The following is a 14,609-nucleotide window of genomic DNA, read 5'->3' as shown; positions in this document are numbered from 1 at the left end:
TATTGTTTTCTATCTAGGTGCTGGAAATGTTTGCTAGTGAGGGAGATCTACATTTAGAGTTGCCATCTGGAGAAAGGGAGGCATCTCAAGAGTTATGGGTAAGTGTGCATTGTATTTGTAAAATACAGAAAGATAACTAAGTTGTGTAATAATGAGAAAAACTTTTGTTGTGTCTGCTGTAAAATGAATTGTTAAGAATTTTGTAAGAATTAAAACCATTATCTAATGAAGATAAATACATTTCTTGTATTATTTTTTGTAGGAATTAAAACCTTTTGAAACAAAGGCTGTTATGAAAGCCAATTTTATTGGTCGTGTAGAAAGCAATCATTCAGCCTTCATACGCATTAAAACAAATAAAGAAAATAAAGGGAGAGATCCACCAGAATTACTAATTTTACCTCTTGAGATTGAAGTTTCTTCAGGTATCATATTTCATCTTTTTTTTTTTTGTGATATTGAATATACTTTGCATATATATTTTATTAGCACATTATAAAATTTAGTAAATTATACATTAATTTTTAACCTAATATTTTGTATTTATTTATTCTTTTTTTTTAGATCCAGGCATATACTCTCCAGTGGAACTTTTAGATTTTGGCATTTTAAGGACTTTAGATGAGCCAAAAAATTTACGCCTTAATCTCATAAATACAGGGCCGAAAGCAGTTCACATAACAGTAAGGCCTGCTCTCTTCACTTCACTAATGATGCAAGCTTGCATATTTTAAATATTTGTAATTTCTTAAAAAGGTTTCTGTTTGTTGAATGTTTGCCTGATTGCTTACAAGTTTGTTGTATTTTACAGAGTGTAAATGTTTCCCCGCCTAATGATGCTGTTAGTGTGGATTTCCGTCCTTTTAAGTTACAGCCAGATAGTAGTAGGCCTACAACAGTAGCTCAAATTACTTTTAAAGGTAAGTTCTGTCTTTTAGTTTTATTTCCTAGAATTTAATTATTCAACTATAACATTTTTATTTATTTTTTTATCTAAACTTTAAGCTAGTTAATCTCAATGTCTTCATACAATTTTGAAAATCTTCTTACAATAACTGTTGGTTATGGAGAGGGGATGATATGTTTACCAAACATATACTAATGGATTTACATTTAGTTGACTCTGCTGTAGTTGTTTTATGAGTTAAAAGTTGTGTTTACATGTGTATTCTTTTTTGTTAGCGGTGAAAGCTGCCCACCCCAAACAGTGTACAGGAAAAATAGTGATTAAAACAAAAAATAACATACAAAGATTGGTCATTCCATATCAGGCCAATGTATTACATGGGTAAGTTTTGTTCATGCCATGGGTTAGTGCACTTCAACCATGTATAAAACTATCAGTCAGTTTGAAAAGTTAATAGAAATTTCAGATGCTATTTAATTAATGTGAAGCACTTATAACTGAATCTGTTTCTGTATTAAAAAGCATTAAAAACCAATACAAATGTAATTTTTTTTGTTTGTTTCAGGTCTCTTGTTTACAATGCCAACAGTACACATTTTTTTAGTGCTAAAGCTCTGTGGAATGTCACCAGACCTTTGATATTTACCAACACATTTAACTTCTCAGTAGTTATCTATAATGTCACCTTGCCACCTGATGTTTCACATTATTTTACTGTAAGTCTGTGTGATTGTTACTTTTTTTAAAGTTATTTTTTAAAGACATTTTCAAGTTATTATATTTTAAAAACTAACCCTTGTAAGTAAAAAATCCCAAAATACTATTTTTTTAGTACCTCATCATGTTCTCAGTGTTATGAATGTCAAAGTGGAGGGTCATTTACAATTAACTTGAAAAAATTGATTTGCCGTAACAATTTGTATTATTGTGCACCTTAATTTCAACTACTCTTCAGTTTGTTTTGTTGGCTGACATAATTTTCTTTTCATCGCTCAGATTGTAAACTTCAGCAAACCTGTGATACTTGGACCACAACAGAGCGTAGCAGCTTTTATGATTAAGTTTCACCCAAATCAAACACAGATACATTTTAATACTGTGCTTACACTCAGCACGAACGCTTCCACCTTCATCATTCCAATTATAGTTTATAATGGCCTAATGAAGGTGAGATATAACTTACTTTCTTTTTTTAAACACAATCATTTCATTTAGAAATTTAAAGTATCAAGTTTGTTAAATTATTTTTAAAGCTTTTTCTTTGTGAAGTAGTTTTGAGGAATATTTTGGTGGGGGTAAATTATTATATTTTTTTTGCTTGAATTTATATTTTAAAGTTATATTGTTTGTATCTAAACAGGTGATTCACCATAGACCAGAGAAATTTGAAGGTCAGCTAGATTTTGGTACTCTAGGTGTTGGGGAGTGCCGGAGTATGATTTTTACCATCCGTAATGATAACCCAGTTGATGTAAGTACTTGTATTAGACTTTTTAAAATAATGCTCTTTTTTTTGTGTGGGTGGACTTTGTACGGGTGCCGGTGGTAAATAGGATGGGGAGGTGTGGCAGATAAATTCTTTTGTCAATTAATTGAACTATTGGCGTTGTGTTGAATGGAAAACTGAGTTATATCCTGATCATTATTTTAATGATTAAAGTGATTTGACAAATATCAATTTTTAGAAGGGGTGGGCAAAAGTTGGCTTCTGATAAGAGTATGTTCAGAGGTTAGGGAATATGGGATTTGAATATTAATGATCATGGTGGTGGTGGTGGTAGAGAGGTTAGGGGTGGCTTAGTGCAGCAAACAGACCATTTGCCAACTGGAAAAAAAATCTATAAAAAAAATTTTTTTTTTTACTTTTACAGATAGTAGTTGCACGCTTTCAAACTAATATGTCATGGGCATCAGTTGAAATATTAGGGATGGAGAAGGGTAATGGTACTACCCTTACTCGAAAGCATAATCAGTCAGAAATCAATACAGACCCTGTAAGTACACATGATCACAACAGAGCGGTATCAGTGTTAGTGTTAATATTATGTGTTGATATCTTGACAAACAGCTATAGTAAATGGATGTTTTCTTATATGTCACTGACAGCTTAAAATGTATACCTATTTTGTAGAATGTACATTAATAAGCAAACATAAGAGGTATTAATTTAACTTGTCCTTAAATTATTGACAATATGCAGGGTATAAATAATTACTTGGACATTTTTGTGTGTTCCTTTGTAAGATACTTTTTAAAGCATGAAAAAAATCTTATTTATTTGAAACTGTTTCAAAATGCTTAATTTAATATTTTATATGCCCTCCCCAGTTGTATATTAAGCCTTATCACTATGCAGTGTTTAATGTAAGCATTGTCGCACCTGAAGAAGAAGGGGCGTATGTAGCAGACATTTGGATGTTCACACAGTTCCAGGACCTTTTTATACCCATTATTTTTCGAGCTGCTAAAGGCAGCCTCCATGCCATTCCAGACAAGTTTCTATTCGATCAAGTATATCCAGTAAGTCTTTGTTTTTTGTTTAGTCTTTATACAATCTACACTTTATGGCAACAATTTCTTTCTATGTTAGTTTTCAACAGCAATATTTTGTCTATAAATTTTATTTCATTATATTTTTTTTTAAATGATGAAGTATTTAACTATTGTTTAGTGTTGAAAGATATATTAATGACAGTGATTTGTGTTTAGGGTCGAGTGCCATACAAAGTTCTCCAGATACACAGCACATTTGATGATTATATGGAAGTCACACAGGTCACCTTCCAGCCTGCTGATACAAGATTTTATTTTATTCCTCAAAACAGCAACACTGTTTTATTGAAACCTCATGAACATAGTATTGTAAGTAGATTCAGTTTTTTGGCTTAGGTTTTTTTCCTTTTAGGTAGATAAGATTTACCTTATCTTGGGTTGACTAAAGTAACCTGTATGTGATTTTATACTTGTGTTTAAACTGTTATTCAAATTTCCTAGAAACCATTGGCTTTTTTAAAATAATTTTGAAATTGACATACTCTTGATTTTTTTTTTTAAACAGGTAGGAAAAATTTATTTTGATGCAAAAAGAGATTGCAAAGATGATTGTTATGTGGGGCTGCCAACTTTATCACCAGGTAAGTCTTAGGTCTTAGTTCTGCAATTAAATGTTTGATTGCATCCTTGATTCCATCAACCACGGCAATGAAACTGACTGTTTAAAATATCACATTTATTAAATGAGGACATGGTATTATAGCTTCTGTATTAGATTATTTCAAATATATATGACTCTAATATATTTTGTTTTTTTACTTGAATAGCTGGCCACCAGTGGCTTTTAGGAATGGTGTTAGATAAAGATGTGGCTGACACAGATCAATATCTTTATACTAAATTGCAGCAAAAATGGGAAAAATTGGATAGCTTACAGCAAAATATGTGAGTAGAATATTTCTTTTTCTGCTCAATGCTTTATTTTATATGGTTATAATGCCTGTGGCATGTAATATTAACAGAGATAATAAATCTTTTTTTTTTCTGTATAAGTATTTCCTTTTCCTGTAACTAATTATACATAATTTTCTTTTTAGAGCCAATGTTACCATTGAATTGGATACAAACCATGTCAGGGGTTTTTTATTTTCTGCTCAAGCACACCTACAATGGCCATCTTTAATCAGAAAGTCAAGAATTAAATACCCTCTTACACAGATTGGAAATTTGTCTGTAAGTAACTTACAGATAATAATACAATTTGTATAAACATTTTGTATTTGAACTTGGTAATTTTTTACTGATTTTTGCTTAGTTCACAATTGTGTCAAATCTTTTTTACTCAACTTTTGCAGAAATTTAGTTTAAACTTCCCAGATACATATATCTCATACGACTAATTAAGAATATCTCATTTTTAATCTAATCTATCTATAAAATTAATTTAAAGATAACAGTATTCAATTACAGTTCCCTTTTGATACTCCATACACATTTTAGTGACTAATGCTTATACCATATACCAAAGAGAAAGTATACTTTGTTTTCTTATCTTGAGTGCATTTAAAAGCTCATTTTTTATACTGTATCTTTCTTCTGATAATTGTAACTGTCTTCCTTGTAGGTATCAGACTTTATAGTTGAAAATAATGGTGATGAACCAGTCCTGGTGCAAATCCTTCCTCTCTCTTATTATCCCAGCCCACACACTATTATTGATCTGTTAACACAAAGGTAACATATGAGCATCTAATTCATTAGTTGTTGTCACTTGTGTGTTATCCATGTTCCTTTATCAAGATAATTTGACTGAAAATGAATTACTTTAACATACTTTAATTTCTCTGGTTAGGTTTTCTCAAGATTTAACAGATTTTCTGGAAAGTGATGAAACTAATACATTTATTCTTTATGATCTCGAATCATATGGGGTGAGTACTTATTCTGTTTGATCATTTTTTGGGGTTCTGTGTAGTTTTAATTTTTTGTTTAAATTAGTTTTGTGTTCTACAGCATTATGTGGCTTTGTTTGGCTTTAGTATTTATTTACCAAACATTTTTTGTAGCCGTTTGTTTTTAAACTAAGATCTTGCTTCAATTACTTTATCTCTCAACCTGAAGATTATCAGATATAGTTTTAATCAAGTATAGGCGTGTTTTTTAATAAATGTTTTCCATTAGAATAATTTGTACATTGATCTCTTCTTTGTTTTTTTCTTCAGAAAAGCAGCACCACTGCCACAAATTTAGCGCAGCATAGAAAAGTTGTAGAGAGTGTGCTGGGAGTCATCCCCCACAAGCAAACATTAGCTGCCATACTACAACCTGGCAACAAAATTAAAGTTAAAGTGGGGTTTCAGCCCAAGGATGATCTTGCCAGGTCTTCTCTCATAGTCGTTAGGTAAGTGTGCTATATAAATACTAAATAAATAGGACTATACAGCTGTTGTTATGGAATGATGTGGTCAGGTGGTAGAGTACTTGACTACTAACACGTAAGTCTCAAGTTTGGATCTCAATCCAGACTTAAGTCTGCAAGACATCCTTGAGTCCACAGAGCTCTTAAAGGTAGCTGACTCAGGTTAGGAAAAGTGTCTGCATAGTGCTGACCACACCATCCTGAAAGGATATGCAGAGGTCTTTATTTTATAGAACTGTTTTCTTTAAGTCTTAAAAATACATTTCATAAGGGGACAGTCGTAAATGAGGTTCCCATTGAGAAAGGGTCAAAAAGTCAACTTTGGCAAACAGATTCTTTTTTAGCATTTTTATAACTATTACAATGAAAAGAATAATTAGCATCGCAAGGTACACATCCAAATAAATGTTACTGAATCAGTGTAATTGGAGTTGGTTTTTTATGGCTCTGTAAATTTGGGGGGGGGGGGGGGTCTTAAAATTTACACTTTTTTTTGTGGACAAAGTATTTAGTTTATTTAAAGACATCATATATGACTGGCCCCAACTCTTGGTTTAAATAAGTATAATACACTCATCATATATTACATTATTTATTATGTAATATTCCAGAAACAATCTAACCATCATTGATGCTGTAGTTGTACAAGGTCAAGGTCGTAAGGGTGAAATGAGATTCAACAATAAAAAGCCTGGATCCCATTCAGCCTTAACTTTTGAATTAACAGAAAAACATTTAAAAAATTGTGATAGTGAGTGATGTTTTGATAGTATAATAGAGAATTTCTCTATTTGTTTTATTTTTAAAATTATTTCTATTTTATCCTTTAACACTTACTTAATAGCTTTGAGTGTAGACATCTTATACAAATAACTCTTTTTTTTTTTTAGTTTCAGAAAAAAAGAATAAAAATATAATGCCAAACTTTACAGTGCGCCGACCTTTTACTTTAAGAAATTCAGGCGAATTACCCTTTTATATCCATGGTTTTAGTATAAATGAATTGCCATGTGAAGGTTACGGATTCAAAGTCTTTGATTGCTCTGGATTTGAAATGTTACCAAATTCAAGTCGTAAAATCAACATAGCGTAAGTTTTACATACCTTCAGTCTAAATTTTGTTGAGATGAACTTGATCATAATTTTTTAATTGCTTTTTATTTTATTTGGAACTTATATTTATTTCTTACAAGATTTTTTGTTTTTATATTTTCAGTTTCACTCCAGACTTTACCATGTCACAAATCCAGCGCATGTTAACTATACATACCAGCCTTGGACCACCGGCTAATGAGGCCAATTATTCACTACAAGCTATGGTCCCTTATGACTTACTATCACAGTGCTCAGCAGCTTTACCACGACCAACCTGGGAGCCGTTGCTTTACTACTTTGTTGTTGTCATGATGGGATTCATCATTTGCTGTATTGTAGTCTTAGCATATTTTGAATCTGACAGAGTTATGGCTGATTATATCCGTAAGAAATTGAAAGCCAATAACGGAACACCCACATTTGAGAAAGGAAAAATATTTGATTTGAGAAATGTTGGTGCATTAGTTGCCACGTCTGCACCGAGCTCTACAAACAACCCAGTCGGCAAAAATACATTGTCTGTGACAGGTCATAATTACGGCCGCCCGTCTCAGTTGACCAACGGCCATATTGATCCTGACCGAGGCAGTGTCACTCACCAGTATGACCACCTCAGCATCTTAAATTCACAGTCCTTACAACCCAAAACAAACAATTTAAACAGCAGCAAATCTTCAAAGCGATCTCTTTTAGGCAGCCTTACAAAGTCTTTTTCGTTTTTAAATTACTTTAGCTCGCCCAGAAAGCCTTTAGCTTTGCAGGACAAACCTGCCATGAAAGACTCGGGAACTTCCCCACCAAGCCCAGTACAGAAGCCCACGGCCACTGTGTCAGCTCTGAGACCAGAGCCTCATGTGAACAACTCTAGTCAAGAGCCATTGATTCTTCCAGAGAAATCCATTCCCATGAATTCAAATTTTACTTCCCGGACCCGTAAAGGCAAAATCAACCATAGACGTCAGATTGTGGTAGATGCCTCTGGTGATACTAATAATGATTCTAATTATAAAAAAGCAAAAGATACAAAAGAGACATCCCCATCAGAAGCAGGAGTCATAAAGAGGAATAATACCAACTCAATGATAGATGATTTTGATGATGTTCAAATTAAATATTCTTCATTTGAAGATATTGATGATACAGACGACTGTGAGCTCAAGACCGACTTAGTCAAAAATGGTCAGTATATTTTATTTAAAATATTGCTGTATAATGCTGTTTTAAATTTACATTGATTTTACCAAAAAAAAATCTTTGAAATTAAGCATGTTAAAGAAAATGTAATGAATGTTTTTCTATCTCTTCAGTCAACAAGAGAATGAGTGGGAAAAGTAATAAAACAAAGGGCAAAGTGGAAAACAATAAGGAAACACTACTGCTACATCGTGACAACTCACTTGCCGATGATGGGGATGATGTGTCATCTACCACCACAGAATCTTCTGCTGGTGATGTTGAGGACAAAGTATGGGCAGTTATACCTGATATTTCTCTGTCCTCTCTCCCATCTCAAGTATGCACCTTTTATCTTGTAATTTTTATGTTTTGAAGAGCTCTGTTGGACAAGAAAGTACAGATATAACAACCACCTCAGTTGGTAGCACCAGGAAGTGGAAAAAAGGCAGTAACAAACACACTGAGAGGATTGTTGTAGCTACCCATGGTGGGGAGATGATAGATGATGATTCCAATTTTGAAGTGACTTCCAAATCTAAAGCCCACAGAAAAATCAGAGTCAATAAGGAAACCTTTGGTGGCGATATCATGATACCCAGGTGTGTTATCTTGTATAATTAATAAGTTCTTAGTGGATTACTTATAGAACACATTTTTGTTTGAGTTGACAAACCTTTGGTTGAGAAATCACACCCAGGTATGAGTGTTGTCTTAAATTTTTTTTTTTAAATATTTAGTGATTAACTTAAAAAACAAAATTCTTGAATGAATTAATGCACTATTTTGATAGCCTGACTTCCCAAAGGGACTTAAGTTTTGACCCAACCTTCTAAAGAAAAAAGATTCTTAGTCTCTCAAACTACTCCCAGTGGGCACTCATATTTTTTTTTTCTTCCCGTTGTAGTACAATCGAGCTGCCCTACTGCTTACCAAAAGAAAAGGAAAAGGCCGAAACAGATTCTTCCAAGCGAGCCAAGAAAGCAAAGAAAACACCCAAGGTCAAAGGTAAGCCTGGTTAAAGTGTTCCTGCTTTTAGTTGTATCCCTTGTATAATCACTAACTTCTATTTGAGATAATAGCCTTGGCATGTTAGTGTCTAAATGAGCAGAAGTTTCCAAACTTACTAAGTAAGCTTACAATACTAATAAATCTGTTGAGTATTGAACTAATTTTTGGAAATTTCTGAATTATTATTTTTTTGTAACTGCATGAGACACTGATAATTGTGTTACATAGTGTAGGTAGTATTTTACTTTGATGTTAAAATGTAGTTGTTGTTTTATTTTATTTAATAACTACTAGATTCTCTTTGCTCATTATACTTACTGAAAACTTTTATGTAAGCTAAAACAGGTTCCATGGAGAAATATTTTATCAGTTCTTTTTCCAATCAGACCTGTTCATTAGTTGGTATCATTTAAATTGACCACTTTATTTATTGTCATTAATTAATTGTTAATTATCCAGAAATGTCACAGCAAAAAAAAAGTATTTTTTTACTGAATGATAAATTGATTTTCATTGGTATACGTTTTACTAGTTGTGATTTTTCTAACAATTTCAGGCATTTTGCTGGCTTACTTTTTAGTTAATGTTTTTTTTTTGGTGTCGTTCTTTTTTTTTTCTTTATTCGCCATTCTTTTATTAGGTTTGTCCCCTTCCAATTTTTACTCATTGGATACAGCAGATGGCTTGTCTGACACAGGCAGAGAGTCGCCTCCCCCAATTTGGGACCAACAATGCCTGTCTGGCCTTGACCTTGTTCCGGGTTAGCCAAGCTTTTTTTTTTATTTAACCTACCCCTAATACTTTGCTTCTCATTTTGATCACATTGCAAAGAAGAGGGTTGCAATACTCTGAAAAAAAAACCTTAATTCTTTTCTTTCTCCTCTGAGGTCTTGATATTTTGGTTGACTTTTAGACTGAAACTTAATAAGGGAAACCACAAGTTCACAAAAAGTTTTTTTAACTAAATAGTGATTTTTTTGTACACAGCTTTATGTTCTTGTTGAATTAAATAGTAATTTTTAAAGTTAACCTTATTAATTTCATTTCTAGACTTAGATATGTGGAAGAGATTATGAGCAGGCGACCACAATTGTTCAATATTAATATCAAATCACATACATTTTTATGGTGTATATTAAACTTTTTTTTATTTGAAAAGGTTTAAAAAAAATTTTTTTTCACCACCTGATTAACTAATTTTGTAACAAATAATTTTAAAAAATGTTTTTAACACATTTTTAATTCTTTTTTTTTTCATTTATTAACCTTTTCAGGCTTGGGGTAATTTATAGTTCAAATTGAAATACACTTTTTAAAAAATTTATTCTGTTACAAGAATTCACCCAAGGTGATCCCATTCAAATAAGTTGTAATTTGTGTTGTTTTTTTCCCTTAATTCTTTTTGGCCCTATTTAGGTTTGTTTTCACTTCTTTTTCCTTCCTAAATAGTTATCAGTTGTTTTTTTTCCTTAGCCTGTCTTATCTAACGGTTGAGTTCTCTCTGCAGCTGGACAGGAGCTTAAAAAATAAATTTGAATAGTAAATTTTCTTACGCCTTAGATACCTATCTTTTTTAAGTGAATGTGTTATCTCTTGATTATATTTCATCCAACAGCTCATTTATGTATTCAATTAAAGTTATCAGGTTGTGTTAGGTTAGCATTACAAATGTTGACCATGCATATTTCCTACACCTAAAAGCATGTTCTGTTAATTTATACCCTTTCCTTAAAAACAATGTTCTTTGCTAACCAAAACAAATTAGACAACTGATTTTGTGAAAAGAAATTAGATATTTCCTTTTCTTCTTTCAACTTTCTTAAGAGTTAACACACAAAGTCTGGGATATTTTTTTATACATTTTAAAACAAAGTAATTTAATTGAAAATAAATAAATATTGTAATTTGAAAAGTAAAAGTTTTTTAAATTACACACCTGTAAATTTCTAATATATTACTTTTTACTTAAAGTAATTATTTAGATCATATGTTGATTAATTGTGTGTTGACTGCTTTATTTACCAAGAAATTACATATAGCCACCCGCAATTTTTCTGTTTCCCACGTTTTAAAATTTGATTTCCTACCTAAGATTTGCTTAGTCAGTACAACTTGCCACAAATCAACTTAAATTACCGTTTGTTCTGTGCGGCATGATTTTCTTCATTTTATTACATGTCTAGCGCATGTTAACAAAGCTAATACTGCTAATTTTTTCAAACTATATTGTATTGTAAGATGACTTCTCTTCACAGACCTTATGCAAATTATAGTTTTGGTGATGGTAATTATTTTTTTAATTATTTCTGAATTTAATTCTAAAATTTGAATTTTCGTTTTGTAAAATAATTTTTTTTAAAATTTTAATATTTTCTGTTATGGATGATGAATTAAAAAAATATTGAAACTAATTTCAGGCAATCTGAGTGAATTGTCCCTACAGACGGAAAACTTTGCTCAGAAATACTCCCGTACAGGAGGTGCTATCTCTCAAAGCCTGGCTACAACCCCTACTGTAAATCCTGTGTCTAGTGGAAGCCCGTTCTCGTCTGATCGTCTCTCCACAAGCAATCGCTCTGGTAGCTACAGCAGCATAGTCAGTAGCTCAAATAACACAAACCTCACAGACCCTCGCTGCCGCACAGTACAAGGGAACCCGCTTCAGTCTGATAGCTCAAGAATGGCTTCATCTGGCTTTGGACTTTTCACAGACAATGGCTTGTCTGGGATAATGACCCCAAGTATGTCAATTTTAATGCTTTTTTTAATTGGGGGATGCATCACAGAATGCAAAGGAAGGGGAGAGAAAAATAGCAAAAGAACATGACATTTGCTATTTGTATACCACTTTTTAGGAAACATTTTCAGTTAACGTATGGGTGTGACAGGGATACATAATAGAAGTAATTTGAAAATGTGTGGATTTTCTCATTCCAAATGCTTAAGTAAGATTTTTTTATTCTATTAAACTGTTGCCATCAAAGATTTTATTATATTTCTAGGTCCAGTTTCAAATAAAGCTAGCCTGGGCTCATGGAATGCCAGTCCTTCACAAGTCACTTTCCATGATCACAGGTAACACTGTTGGTCTAATAATTTGATTTTTTAATTTATCACTGCGAATTCCTTATGACAGTATAATTAACATTTGCTTTTATGGCTTTTTTTTTACAATGCAGCACACCTTATGGACTTGAGCCGCTCGCTGAATGTAACAATATGCCTGGATTTGGTCTCCCGGCGCCTAGGGTTATTGGAGGTTATGGTTATGAAACCACTGGTTAGTCCTGGTTGTTGTCACTGTGTATTGTTGTATTTGATTCAGCTGTGCATGTCTGCCACCAGACGTCACCACCAGATTCCAGGGCCGACCCTAACTGTCTTGTCTAGGACTTTTAGGAACTTTGTACTTTTGACATGCTATATAAAACATCAGGGTCACAACAGGGTCTCATCTCTGAAAGTCTGAGCTTGAGATAGTAAACGTGATCTACAGTCTTCTTTTTTATGTGATATCAAGTTTATTTAACTTTAATGCACTTTTTTTTACTGATCTAGATGCGTAATTTCACTTTAAAATTTGTGTTCATTATATCTGTAATATAAGAAATGATATACTATAAATATCAATTAAGACTACTTATTAACCATTTTTTTCACTGTAAAATATGTGCTTATTTTTTTTTAAATTGATTTGCAGATCCCCTATACACTTCCATGTATGGAGGAGGAAATGTACATGATAGCTTAAACCAGCCCCAGTTGACCATGATGCAACAACTACAGGTGGAGAGGCGAAGACGATTTTGGGAACACCAGCAAAAAGTAAACAAAGGTAAAGGTTTTAGTCTTACCTACGCCTATGCCTTTCGTTGGTTTTTTTTTTTTTCATGTATCTCGATCAATTTTCTTTTTGCTCAGGCTAAGCAGAGCATATTAAACTCATTATTAAAACTTCGAAAACATTCATTTTTTTTTTCAAATTCTTTATTTAAAAGAAAAGTATAGAACTGTAATGTTTCTTTCTCTTATTGATGAACCATAGTTTGTAAACATCAAGTATCTACATTTTATTCTGTAACTTTTCTTTTATCATATGTTTCCAGGTGAGGATTGGCCTGGCTTTAGTACACCTCTGATAAGGAATGACAGTTTGTGGGACAATGATTATAGCCCAATGGAGAACACATGGTCAACTGCTGTCGATTCAACCCCTTCTGGAAATGTATGTTTAATTTTTTGTTTACTACTTTTTAAGTGTTAAATTATTTCTAGTTTCTGAACCAATAGATGCAATATATATTAAACCATAATACTAAAGCTTGTTATAAGTGACAATTCTTTTGTGGACATAATAAGTGTATGTATTTCAAGGAGTCATTTCAGCTCTTGTATGTCAATGAGTTACAGAGCTTCAGGGTTTTAAAGTTAGTGTAAAAATGCAAAATTGAGAATCTTAATAAAAGAAAAATAAACATTTTAGTGTTCTCCATTAAAGCTAAAATCATTTATTAAATAAAAGCAATGAATTAATAACCTACAGTCTGAAATTTTTGTGGACGTCATACATGAATGAGCCCTTACTTAAAACTTAGGTTACAAAGAGCTTTTGTAGATACTTACTTTGCGCTTGGATAATAACTACACCTTAGATAAATTCTACACTTATGGTAAGCCTGCAAAAGATCCAGTGAGCTTTAAATTACAAGTATTCATCCAAGCATGAACATCACAACTGTTAAGCAAGGTTAAATCTAATGGGAATTATAGGCCTATACATTTTAATTTAAATGTTATACTTGTTTAAGAAAAATATTTTATAAAAAAGTTGTACTACACGAACGATATTAATGATAAAGCAAAGAAATAACCGAATAGCTAAAAATCTGACTCATTTAAAATAACATAATCTACCAATACCTATTAGAAAACCAAATTATATACCTTATTAGTCAACACAACACAATATTAAATGCACACAATGATTAAGAGAATAGATCTAAATCAAATTTGAATGAAATAGTTCATTTCTTCATATTCTAAAATTGGAAGATGACACCATTCGTTTTGTGTACTTTCCCTAGTTGTGACATCATTGTTTTTTGCATTCTTGTCACAACAATAAACACTTGGCAATAAACACTTGGATAAAAAAAAATGTGTTTCTACATTCAAATATGCCTTTATTTTTATTTTCCTTCTTTAAATAAAATTTAGTTACACATTTAAAGCATCCAACACATTAATATCAATAAAAGTCTGTATCTTTTAGTTCTTCATATATCGCTGAACACATAGATCACTTAGCCTCAAAAATGTTGCGGACAGAGAGAGAGAAGTGCGCACATGGGCTTTTATATATTAGGATTATATTTTTACTATCAAAATATGAGCAGATTTTTAAAAAATAGAGAAAGGAGATATTTCTACAGAAAAATGGTATTTTCTGGGCCTTAAATTGTATGTTTCTGCAAGTTCATGGACAGGTTTTATACCCTACAATATATTACA

At 32.1% G+C, this 14,609-nt stretch overlaps 1 protein-coding gene across 3 annotated transcripts in view; it reads left to right on the top strand.

Annotated features, from left to right (window-relative positions):
* The window catches only part of LOC131953366 (transmembrane protein 131), a 28,718-nt gene that overhangs the window by 9,994 nt on the left and 4,115 nt on the right, over positions 1-14,609 (top strand). For 2 of the 3 annotated variants that reach the window (XM_059316524.1, XM_059316525.1), the window contains exons 8-36: positions 18-98; positions 263-425; positions 565-683; positions 812-920; positions 1,183-1,288; positions 1,473-1,623; positions 1,904-2,074; positions 2,268-2,378; positions 2,779-2,901; positions 3,236-3,427; positions 3,617-3,769; positions 3,966-4,041; positions 4,228-4,345; positions 4,498-4,633; positions 5,025-5,134; positions 5,253-5,331; positions 5,623-5,801; positions 6,431-6,570; positions 6,710-6,908; positions 7,036-8,093; positions 8,222-8,379; positions 8,466-8,689; positions 8,995-9,095; positions 9,739-9,858; positions 11,516-11,839; positions 12,101-12,173; positions 12,278-12,378; positions 12,799-12,933; positions 13,205-13,323. In XM_059316524.1, the coding sequence (XP_059172507.1) occupies positions 18-98; positions 263-425; positions 565-683; positions 812-920; positions 1,183-1,288; positions 1,473-1,623; positions 1,904-2,074; positions 2,268-2,378; positions 2,779-2,901; positions 3,236-3,427; positions 3,617-3,769; positions 3,966-4,041; positions 4,228-4,345; positions 4,498-4,633; positions 5,025-5,134; positions 5,253-5,331; positions 5,623-5,801; positions 6,431-6,570; positions 6,710-6,908; positions 7,036-8,093; positions 8,222-8,379; positions 8,466-8,689; positions 8,995-9,095; positions 9,739-9,858; positions 11,516-11,839; positions 12,101-12,173; positions 12,278-12,378; positions 12,799-12,933; positions 13,205-13,323 (4,929 nt within the window). The remainder of the gene's footprint in view (positions 1-17; positions 99-262; positions 426-564; positions 684-811; positions 921-1,182; positions 1,289-1,472; positions 1,624-1,903; positions 2,075-2,267; positions 2,379-2,778; positions 2,902-3,235; positions 3,428-3,616; positions 3,770-3,965; positions 4,042-4,227; positions 4,346-4,497; positions 4,634-5,024; positions 5,135-5,252; positions 5,332-5,622; positions 5,802-6,430; positions 6,571-6,709; positions 6,909-7,035; positions 8,094-8,221; positions 8,380-8,465; positions 8,690-8,994; positions 9,096-9,738; positions 9,859-11,515; positions 11,840-12,100; positions 12,174-12,277; positions 12,379-12,798; positions 12,934-13,204; positions 13,324-14,609) is intronic. The other variant, XM_059316526.1, reaches the window with a different exon arrangement.

The sequence above is a fragment of the Physella acuta genome, unplaced genomic scaffold, assembly GCF_028476545.2.
Source record: "Physella acuta isolate Inbredline_101_S28 unplaced genomic scaffold, ASM2847654v3 ptg000918l, whole genome shotgun sequence".
In the NCBI taxonomy this organism is placed as follows: Eukaryota; Metazoa; Mollusca; class Gastropoda; family Physidae; genus Physella; species Physella acuta.
This window is presented reverse-complemented; position numbering and strand designations above follow the sequence as displayed.